At 41.4% G+C, this 12,083-nt stretch overlaps 1 protein-coding gene across 1 annotated transcript in view; it reads right to left on the bottom strand.

Annotated features, from left to right (window-relative positions):
- Positions 1-403: 403 nt before the first annotated feature.
- The window catches only part of SORCS3 (sortilin related VPS10 domain containing receptor 3), a 619,852-nt gene continuing 608,172 nt past the window's right edge, over positions 404-12,083 (bottom strand). The window contains exons 25-27 of the mRNA XM_043926232.1: positions 11,912-12,017; positions 3,116-3,276; positions 404-2,336 (exon numbers count right to left, since the gene is read on the bottom strand). Coding sequence (XP_043782167.1) covers positions 2,272-2,336; positions 3,116-3,276; positions 11,912-12,017 — 332 coding nt within the window. The 3' untranslated portion in view covers positions 404-2,271. The remainder of the gene's footprint in view (positions 2,337-3,115; positions 3,277-11,911; positions 12,018-12,083) is intronic.

The following is a 12,083-nucleotide window of genomic DNA, read 5'->3' as shown; positions in this document are numbered from 1 at the left end:
CCCCTTAATATTGAACATGGCCGTATGGTTTTCTTTAATTAATAAAAGGTCAGTGACAGTAATAGAGGGGCCATTTTGAGCCAAGGCCTTAGAGGATAGAGTATGCCGCTGGTCTCACTTGAATTCTGTGATCAACCATGAAAATAACATACCCCGGGGGGCTGCTGGTCTCAGAATGATAAGCAGACTTGAACCAACGGAAGGGTGCATTCAGGAGAGCCTGGTCAACCCCAAGTGAGCTCAGCCAAATCACAGCCAACCCGAAGACTCACGAGCAAAACGTCAATATCTGTTCTTATATACTTGTCAGATTATTTTACCCATGGAGAATTATTGCAGCAATAGTTGAATGATACAAAAGATCAAGATAACTGCCCAAAGAGAGAACTCTCAGCCAGGTATATAGCTTTGATGTACAAAAATACATTTATTTTCAACAATTTCAAAACCACTGTCTTTTTTTTTACAGTAGAAATATTCAAATGGAACAATAAAACCAAGAACAGTATATGTACATATACTGTATATATAGATATGACTCATGCATTTGTATTCCAGTGTTTAGTACAAGTATTGCAATTGTCTGCCCCATTTAACCCTTGAAATGAAAAAGCAGGATCTTTAGAAATAGTCCTAATTCTATGCTGTAGCCAGTCCAGTTTCTCGAGGTCACATTCTCTCAGTGTCTCACAGAGAAGGTTGTGAACAATACCCCACAAAAATGGACAGGTACAAAATTTAGCCTCTCCTCCCATACATATATACAGTATACCTTTTCTTCAAAACAAGTGTGCTCAGGCTGAGTCCAAAATAAAACAGTGCTACAGCATGGCTTCAAGCAACCCTCCTAAAAAGAACTGACATGTGAAATGTGTGAAGGGGCTGGGGTGCGGGAGAAGAGAACACTGGCTTTGAAAGTTACTCGCCCCAGATGCAAGAACTATCTTAAGAGAACTGAAGGCAGACATTTGACTTTAAGGAAGTTGTGTATATCTGACAAGCAAGTAGCACAGCTTTGCTAAAATCAACTTTGACTAAGATCATTAAAGGCTAGACCCCTATTTGGCCTGCAGGGTTTGCATGGTCACATGAGTCCACTTGTGCTGGCTCCCTTCCCACCTCTAACTTCTCCCAGGCTGAGGCACTCACTGGGCTTAACCTAGTGCCCAAGAGACTTCTGAGTTAAGAATAGCCAGAGAATTCCCTCTAAGCATTATACAATTCCATGGAATCCAACCAGAAAACAGAATGCCATTTTTTTCAGATCCATTGCCTGGCTTCTCTAGAGAAAACCTCAGACTGATAACTACCCTCAACCTCATTCTCTGGAGGGGAAGCCTTGTTTGCCCATCTGGGTTTCAGTTTGAAGATTCTAGTGGACTTCACCTTGCAACTTCTTCCACATCACGGATGGGACCAAAAACTCATACGTTCTATGATGTCACTCTTGTTCCCCCTTTACCAGTTGTTTGTTTCAAAGAAGTACTCCCCCTCCCCACTTTATATACAGAAATAGAAACCAGTGATGGCAGGGACACAGAGATGCAAGAGTTAAGTGCGACAGACAACTGGGGAGCATCCAGAACCAACGCATCAAGCAGGCCTGGGGGTGGGTCAGCTCCGGAAGGTGAGTGCATAAGCCAACAGACGCATCTTTCTTTTTTCGGTTTTCTTTTTTACTAAACATTAAATTATTTCTTAGGAAATAAAAAGCTATTTACATTGTAATTATATACAATAAGCCATCTGCAGCCTCGCAATGGACGTGCATGAGGCAGGGTCTCTTCTGACAGGTGTGCACTTTCTGCAGCCACACTCACTCCCCACCAACCTATCTCCTGCAGATCTAACTGGGAAATGGTTTATGTTTTAGGTGGGTGTGCTGGGAGGGAGGAGGTGGATACTGGTGGTTTGGTGTTGTACGGGGCAGGGGGAGGATGGGAGGTTAGTGGAAAACCAATCCAACTTAAAAAATAAAAAGACAGATCACAAGGGAAACAAGATTTCTTGCACTATAAATGGCAGAATGAAGTAAGAAAGCCATGGGAAGACGCATCCTTTGCCCTTAGCACAAAAACAGCCATTTATTCTTCGTGGCTCATAATCAGCTAAGTATGCTTTGCCTCCCCAAGCTAAGCATCTGCCTGCTATTCATGGGGCCCTTGGTAAACAATAGGTAAAAAAGACATTTTCATTTTTCCATAATAAGAGTAATAGGAATCATCAAAAATAAAAAGTCAGAAAGAGGGCTGACCACGTGGCTCGTTGGCATTAAACACTAGTGCAGTTGGGGATCTCCTTTGTGCTTTCACTGTGTGCAATGGTGGCGATGCCTCCTGCAGGGGAGAGAAGACAAGAGAAGGTTAGGATGTGCGTGTCACAGGAGGGGGGACCTTTGCTTCATTTATTGCTAAATACCAAGCCACCTTGATGTGTGTTTATCAAACAGGGCAGCTGAGTAGTCTATCCTATCAGTTCACTGCCTTATCTAGTCTATGTTTAATGTGTGCCCTCCCCCACACCAGCACACGAGGTAGCATCAATATCTTGCCATCATTACTCTTCTGATCACAATGGTACTAGCCAACAGGAACTGAACACTTCTTATGTGGCAGGCATTGTGCTAATGACATATGCCACTTTATGATCACAACAGTCTTACAAGGCAGGTAATGTTATTCCCATTTCACAAATGAGGAATATGAGGCACAGAGAGATCACAGAGCTAGCAGATTGGCAGAGCAAGAAAATGAATCCAGGGTTCTCTGATGGCAGAGTCCCTATTTGTGTGATTATTAGGATGCATAATGTTTTTGCCTTAAAGGAAAATAAAACAGTCCAGTAGTAATGGATAGTTGGCCTCAGCCCTTTCCCACTCAGACTCCAGCACTTTGGATCTTGATCAACTTTTAAGAGATAAAGTTCTGCCAATTTCATGTGGTCAGAGGAGGCAGACACTTTAAAACCTGATTATGTCAGGTTTTATGTCACTGAGGCAACTGTTTGTTTTCCCCACCCTCCAGATTAGCCCTACCTGAAAGACAGGCCACATGGGCTGGCTGACTCTGTCTGGAGGACAGAGGAATCAGGAGTTTGGGGATTCCAGCACACATACCTATGACCCGGGTGTCCAGCTCTTTGTCCAGCAGTTCCTCGGGCTCGGTGAAGTCACTGAGCGTGATCTTGGGGGCGTTTTCACTTTGGCTCACTGACCCAATCATCTCCTGCTCCTTGTCGTGTTGGACTTGAGCATAGATGTTAATCCAGGGTATTTTCCTACATGGGGGCAGGAGCAAAATCAGATTACAATCACAGGGCATGCCACACTGAGGCAATTGGAAATCCTGGGTGATAAGGGGAGGAGGAAGCTAAACAGGATCAAAGTCAGGGAAAGGGGCTGGCCACCCAGATACTGTCCTCACGAGGTCAGCGAACACAAGGAGGGACCCAGATGCCCAGGGGAGTTGTAACCACAGAACTCCCCAAGGAATTCACCTTTTTCTGGGGCAAAACCAGCAAGTGTAAAGAGAAGGGCAATGCTATTGACCAGCTGTGCATTAAAACCCTTAAAATATTTACCAGTTATTACATTTATAAAGGAGCTGAACTTTGAGACTATGAGGTGGCATCATAGTGAAAAGACAGCTTTTTCTAAGTTTACATCAGTTTAATTAACTCACATTGGTTTCCTTTATAAATAGGAGAGGAGATAAAAGACTTATAGCCACCGCTACCATTTTCAGAACACCATCCATGGACCAAGTATCTTAAATACTTCCATAGTCAGTTTCCTCATCTGTTCAACAGGAATAACAATAGCTTTCTCTTAGGATTGTGGAGAGGACTAAGGTAAGGATTGCTGTTCTCTGTTCAGTCACTAAGTTGTATCCAACTCTTTGCAACCCTATGGACTGTAGCACGCCAGGGTTCCCTGTCCTTCACTATCTCCCAGAGTTTACTCAAACTCATGTCCATTGAGTCAGTGATGTTATATAAGGCAACGACTAAGAGAAGTAACTTCCTTCAAAGACACCAAAGTAGTAGGTTTGTAAACAAGGCAGGCAGGCTCGAGGTTGAAGAAGCAGGCAGGTTAAGACTGAAATCTTACAGGAGTACTCATCTCCTGACTCATCTCTGTTATTTCCTGACCCACTGTGCACCAGCTTCTATAGCTTCCTTTGATTTCTTCTAATTCCACATTCCTTAAACTTCCATGTGCTTGCACCTCACCAGGTTCCTATTAAAATGCATTTGTTGCTCTAGAGTTCTGAACAGGATGGGTTGAAATTCTACATTTCAGCCTAGTTCCCAGCTGGTGCTGATGCTACTAGTCTGAAACCCAGTCTTTGAGTTTCAAGATTCTAATACATCAGGCTCGTCCCCACCTTGGGGACCTTGAATAAACTGTTCCCTCTGTAACACACCGTCTACTCTTTTTGTGATAGTGTCTGTCTTGCCCTTCAGAATTTGGCTTATAGGCCACTCTGAGAGGCCTCTCCTGACCACCCAAACTCTCCCACCATAAATGTGTAATAACAGGATAGTGTCTATGAAAGAAATGAACAGGGTGTTGGTTTAGGGTGATGGAATAGGCCATGTGTGCGGACTTGTTTTCTGTCTTTCTCTCCCACTAAAGCCCCATGTCTGCAAGGTCAACATTTTCCATTTTCAATGCTATACACTTAACATAGTGGTTGGTATGTGGCTTATATTCAGTAAGTATTTGTTGAATAAATAGATAAATAACCTCAAAGCCAATGCTCTATTTTCATTTATTATGTCCTCAAACAAGAAGACCACACTTCTATCTTAGAATTTTACAGGTAGAAGAGCCCTGTCTTACCTCATTAAATGGTGGGGAAATTGGCCTGAAGTTCAGACATTTCATTAAGTTGATTACTGGAATAGATGTTATTAAAACTCAAGACATATGACACCCATCCCAATCCAGAACATTCTGTGAAAGTGTGAAGCAGAATCACTCTGTTGCCCTAGTACCAACCAGTTGTATTTTTAAGCATCTACATTCCCTTCCCTGCTTCAACCCCACAATGAGGTAGAACCTGGGGCATTTAATAAGATCTTCTGTAGCTAATTTGGAAAGACCTCAAAATATGTTTGAAACATGGACAGTTTCTACCTTTCATGGACATCCAATTTTCATGTTTTTAATGGCTGCTTTCCATACATTAAGGGAGATGTCCCTTGACTCCTACTGGTCTAAACTAGCTTAATATAATTTACAAGAACCTTAAATGAATAGATTATGTGTGAGGCAGCAAACCACAGGCTCTCTAAATGTGAGTAATTAAAATTTCATGCTAGCCCTTACTTTCTTCTTATCTAAATAGAAAGGCAGCCTAACGACTTCAATTTCTTCTAATCATAAAAGTACACATTACTCATGAATGTTGGGATCAACTGTAATATTTATTAGGTGCCAGGGGCAGTCAAACCTCTCCTGATCACACAAGTCTGGGTGCTTCAGAGCTTCAGCCAGAGATCACTGTCTCCCCCTTCCTGCTTTTTAATGATTGATACCTGTAAGAATTTGGATACACTTGCCCTTATAAAGATTGTTCACTGTATTTGCGTCTCTGAAAATGCACTTTTTCCCAATATTTTTAATAGATGGTTGGAAGAGAATGAGTTTTATGTCACAATTGGCACCATTTTTTTTTCAAATTGCTATTCATTTTTTAACACATTCACCTGTAAGACTTTTGAGACTATAAGTCAAGACTAAACCCCACTTTGCAGAAAAGAAAGGTGGGAAATGAAGTTTAGAGGGACATCCTGGGCTATACATTCATATAAGTTTTAATAAGAGGCTGTTAATAAGAGGAGTAAGATGGATCAATCCAAGTCATCTATATAAATATCACCTTTACTTGTTTGTTCCAACTATGATTAAGTGTTAGAAGCTTGTGAGAATAATTTAGAAGAAGCAAAGTAGACTTCACACTATCAAGAAAGCCTTACTGGAGAAAAAAGACTAGAAAATACAACAACTCAGAAGTTTTCTTGGACAATAAGAAAAAAAAAACAAATCTACAGTCTAGAAAGAAGGTGTTATTAGGCAGAACTTTCAGAAAATAAAAGCCATCACAAAATGATTTTTTATTATATTGCCTAAGATATCAGAAAATAGCAGTCACTATCCAAGAATAAGATCAAATATAGGCCCTTAACAGAGGAAGGAGAAAAGAGTTACTATGATCTCCAAGATTCCTTTAAATAATTCTATTCCCCTTCTATTAAGTGACCACTTGGGATGCTGAGATTATAGACAATGCCTGGCACAGAGCAGGCACTCAATAAATGTTTGCTGAATGAATTACTGGCTTAATGAGTTAATGTCGGAGATGGCAGAGAGAAAGTTTGGGGTCTGAAAACAGAGCCTAGTGAGTGATCTGGAAACAGAAAAAGAATGACACTTCCCCTAGCCTATGCTTTCCAAGTGTTTGCTAGTCAGCTGTAGCTATTTAAGTTTAAATTAATTAAAGTTAAATGAAATAGAAAATTCAGTTTTTTCACCATAGCGGTGGCTACTGTATTGGGCAGCAGAGATCATGAAGAATTTTCATCTTTGCAGAAAGTTCTATTGGACAGAAATGAAAAAAGCAAAGGAGACTCTGGGAACCATGGATAAGAACCTGACCTTACTTGCCGGCAGGCCAGGTAACCTCCATATAGCCATCACTGGAGTTCCAGGTGGGTAGTGAGAGGGACAAGAGAACAAAGAAATAAAGGGAGATCCAGGGAGATCCAACAGGACCTCAGCCACAGGCTTGGGCACTGGAAGAAAGGCTTCCAGAAAAAGTGACTGGAAAAGAAAAGTTAACTGATGATTGATTACTCTTAACTGACTCAAATTGTTTATCCAGTTTAACTAATATTTGTTTCCTGTATCCTAATTCACTGTCAGGGACACAGAAAGGGTTGGCTGGTATTTAAGAAAGGGTTGGCTGGTATTTAATTATTCTACAGAGGTAGAATAATTCAGAGATGCCATTACCTGGCATAGATTCAAGTATTAAAGTCTGCACATTAAGAGGTAGCTACATGAATAAGTTGACTGTCTAGGGAGTTTAGCAATGTTTACAAGAGAAGAGAAAGTTTTCTTAAGTCACAGGATACCTCTGGCCTTAATTTAGAGACACCTGACACAAATACCTCTTTGCAGGACTTCTACTGACCCCTGTCCTCAGCAAACATGGAGTTCTAGGAGCAAGAAGGTGACAGATTTGGTTTAGCTGATCTTCAAGCCTCAGCAACAACCAGGCGTCCCCAAAACCAAACCCTTGAATGAATGAAAATGTGCTTTGCATGTAATTAAACCCACTCCATAAGTGGGTATTGCTCTGAACAGGTCATTTCTATTAATATATTGAATCTTTGCTAATTGGATAGGAAGGATTGTCCCAAGAATTCTTCAAAGGGAACATGGAAGGTGAGTTGACACATCATGATTCAAGAGGACATGAACTCAAGTATTGGTCGATATACTGAGAAGGAAGGTAAACCCCCTTTGTCCTTCTAGTGGAGAGTGTTGAAGGATTTCTGCTCTTTGGCTAGTGCTTAGATGTATACTGAGTAAAACTTTTTTTTTTTTTTTCTCTTAAGCCTGAGAAATCCACTAGCAGGGAGCTGACAGGTGCTGGGGAAGGGGAGGTAGAGGGAAGCATGTTTACCACGGATCTCTTCCAAAATCTAAAAGCATTACCTTTGGAGTTTAGAAAAATGCCAAAGTTATACTTTCAAAATTCAACTGACAATAAATGATGATACTTTTACTTTACACAGACTTCTGTGAAGCATCTTTCTGTGCCACTGATACATATGGGCCTGCTATGTGCCCGTTTGTGACATAGGAGGCACCTTCCGGAGGCATGCTGTTATTCATAATAGTTTAGCTTTCATGACTTTTTTTATTATGTACTAGGAATACATGCACATGGGCTTGGGTAGACTCCAGGAGTTGGTGATGGACAGGGAGGCCTGGTGTGCTGCGAATCATGGGGTCGCAAAGAGTCAGACACGACTGAGCGACTGAACTGAACTGGATGTAGATATCTTTACCTTGAAAACATGTAGCAAACCTATAAAGTATAATTGCTTTTCCATTTTACACGTGAGGAAATGAAGGCTTAGTTAGGCAGATTCAATTGCCTAAGGCTGCAAGCACTAAAAGTTAAAACTGAGTCTGTTTGATTTTTGAGTTCATGCTCTTAACCAATATATGCTTGGTAGATGCATTAAATAATGGTACAGAATTATTGATTTCAATTTCATGTTTTTAATGAGTATCCTATTATATCATCTCTCCTCTGGCCTTCAAAAATAAATTTTGAATACATGTGGGGTTTGGTTTTCCTGATCAATTTACCTTTAGAAACAGGAAAAATAGGGAGGAGGATTAAAAAATGTATACTTCTGCATGTAAATTTTTACGGAGATACTGGATAACCACTATACAAGTATTTATGTGTATGTGTGTAACCAGATTTCAGCTGTATTTTCTCTACTTAACATCTGAAGTGGTGCAGTGTAAACAATCCACCTACCAATGCAGGAGACACAAGAAACACGGGTTCGATCCTGGACCAGGAAGATGCCCAGGAGTATGGACGGAGGTTTGCAACACTGTACAGAAGACAGGGAGCAAGACCATCCCCAAGAAAATGAAATGCAAAAAAGCAAAATGGCTGTCTGAGGAGGCCTGACAAATAGCTGTGAAAAGAAGAGAAGCAAAAAGCAAAGGAGAAAGGAAAGATATACCCACTGAATGCAGAGTTCCAAAGAATAGCAAGGAGAGATAAGAAAGCCTTCCTCAGTGATCAGTGTGAAGAAATAGAGAAAAACAGAATGGGAAAGACTAGAGATATCTTCAAGAAAACTAGAGATACCCAGGGAATATTTCATGCAAAGATGGGCACAGTAAAGGACAGAAACGGTATGGACCTAACAGAAGCAGAAGATATTAAGAAGAGGTGGCAAGAATACACAGAAGAACTGTACAAAAAAAGATCTTCATGACCCAGATAACCACGATGGTGTGATCATGTACCTAGAGCCAGACATCCTGGAATGTGAAGTCAAGTGGGCCTTAGAAAACATCACTACGAACAAAGCTAGTGGAGATGATGGAATTGCAGTTGAACTATTTCAAATCCTAAAAGATGATGCTGTGAAAGTGCTGCACTCAATATGCCAGCAAATTTGGAAAACTCAGCAGTGGCCACAGGACTGGAAAAGGTCAATTTTCACTCTAATCCCTAAGAAAGGCAATGCCAAAGAATGTTCAAACTACCCTACAATCGCACTCATCTCACGTGCTAGTAAAGTAACGCTCAAAATTCTCTAAGCCAGGCTTCAACAATACATGAACCGTGAACTTCCAGATGTTCAACTTGGACTTAGAAAAGGCAGAGGAACCAGAGATCAAATTGCCAACATCTGCTGGATCATGAAAAAAAGCAAGAGAGTTCCAGAAAAACATCTATTTCTGCTTTATTGACTACATCAAAGCCTTTACTATGTGGATCACAATAAACTGTGGAAAATTCTTCAAGAGATGGGAATACCAGACCACCTGACCTGCCTCTTGAGAAATTTGTATGCAGGTCAGGAAGCAACAGTTAGAACTGGACATGGAACAACAGACTGGTTCCAAATCGGGAAAGGAATACATCAAGGCTGTATATTGTCACCCTGCTTATTTAACTTATATGCAGACTACATCATGAGAAACGCTGGACTGGATGAAGCACAAGCTGGAATCAAGATTGCCGGGAGAAATATCAATAACCTCAGATATGCAGATGACACCACCCTTATGGCAGAAAGTGAAGAAGAACTAAAGAGCCTCTTGATGAAAGGGAAAGGGGAGAGTAAAAAAGTTGGCTTAAAGCTCAACATTCAGAAAACTAAGATCATGGCATTGACCCCACAGCTTCATGGAAAACAGATGGGGAAACAACAGAAATAGTGGCTGACTTTATTTTTGGGGGCTCCAAAATCACTGCAGATGGTGACTGTAGCCATGAAATTAAAAGACACTTGCTCCTTGGAAGAAAAGTTATGACCAACCTAGACAGCATATTAAAAAGCAGAGATATGAAAGAGACACATGCACCCCAATGTTCATCGCAGCACTGTTTATAATAGCCAGGACATGGAAGCAACCTAGATGCCCATCAGCAGATGAATGGATAAGGAAGCTGTGGTACATATACACCATGGAATTTTACTCAGCCGTCAAAAAGAATTCATTTGAACCAGTCCTAATGAGATGGATGAAACTGGAGCCCCTTATACGGAGTGAAGTAAGCCAGAAAGATAAAGAACATTACAGCATACTAACACATATATATGGAATTTAGAAAGATGGTAACGATAACCCTATATGCAAAACAGAAAAAGAGACACAGAAATACAGAACAGACTTTTGAACTCTGTGGGAGAAGGTGAGGGTGGGATGTTTCAAAAGAACAGCATGTATACTATCTATGGTGAAACAGATCACCAGCCCAGGTGGGATGCATGAGACAAGTGCTCCGGCCTGGTGCACTGGGAAGACCCAGAGGAATCGGGTGGAGAGGGAGGTGGGAGGGGGGATCGGGATGGGGAATAAGTGTAAATCTATGGCTGATTCATATCAATGTATGACAAAACCCACTGAAATGTTGTGAAGTAATTAGCCTCCAACTAATAAAAAAATTAAAAAAAAAAAAAAAAAAAGCAGAGATATTACTTTGCCAACAAAGGTCCATCTAATCAAGGCTATTGTTTTTCTAGTAGTCATGTACAGATGTGAGAGTTGGACTATAAAGAAAGCTGAGCACTGAAAAATTGATGCTTTTGAACTGTGGTGTTGGAGAAGACTCTTGAGAGTCCCTTGGACTGCAAGGAGATCCAACCAGTCCATCCTGAAGGAGATAAGTCCTGGGTGTTCATTGGAAGGACGGATGTTGAAGCTGAAATTCTAATACTTTGGCCACCTGATGAGAAGAGCTGACTCATTTGAAAAGACCCTGATGCTGGGAAAGATTGAAGGCGGGAGGAGAAGGGGATGACAGAGGATGAGATGGTTGGATGGCATCATTGACTCAATGGACATGAGTTTGGGTAAATTCCAGGAGTTGGTGATGGACAGGGAGGCCTGTCGTGCTTCATTCCATGGGGTTGCAACGAGTCAGATGCGACTGAGCGACTGAATGAACTCAACTGAGGAAATACAACCCACTCCCAATATTCTTGCCTGAAAAATTCCATGGATAGAGGAGTCTGGGGTAGCAAAGAGTCCCATACGGCTGAGCACACACACACGCATTTCTCTACTTAGTCACCCTAAATGAGTGGTAAGCTGTAGAAAAAGATCTCCTAAATATTTGAGACCCTGCTATAGAAACTTAAATGAGGTCTGAAAACCCCTCAAACTTCTCTTGACGAAAATAAACTGTTCATAGGCTACCCCTCGTTTTCCTAGTGTTGTGTTAGTCACTCAGTCGTGTCCAGCTGTTTGAGATCCCATGGACGATGCCTGCAAGTCTCCTCTGTCCATGGAATTCTCCAGGCAAGAATACTGAAGTGGGTTGCCATTCCCTTCTCCAAGGGATCTTTCCGACCCAGGGATCAAATCTAGGTCTCCCCCATTGCAGGCAGATTCTTTACCATCTAAGCCACTTCATTTTCCCAATTCAATATAATTATAAACTGGAGAGAGTTCATATTAAGTCCATTTACTCACTGATCCTAAAACATTCCTGTTCTTCTGCAATGCCAAATACAGCTTCAGGGAAAGTTAATATCACATATTTGGGATGAGTTTAGCAATGTAAATTACAGGAAGAATCAGCGCCCAAGAACCTAGTCCCATTGCCTAAAATTGAGTCATGGCAGCACATACCTTTTAAACTTGTAGATCAGAAACACAGCCAGGCCGACAAACACCACTGACAAGAGCATAAGCATGGCTGAGCTGCTGTGCCCAGCACCAGAGTCCACCAGTGGAGCTAGGAGGAAAGAACAGACTTGCTCATTCTGAAGCTATCAGCTGGGGGAGTATCCATTGCAGAGTG

Source organism: Cervus elaphus, chromosome 15 (assembly GCF_910594005.1).
Source record: "Cervus elaphus chromosome 15, mCerEla1.1, whole genome shotgun sequence".
NCBI classification, from domain to species: Eukaryota; Metazoa; Chordata; class Mammalia; order Artiodactyla; family Cervidae; genus Cervus; species Cervus elaphus.
Note: the sequence above shows the minus strand (reverse complement) of the source record. Positions and strands in the feature narration are given on the sequence as shown.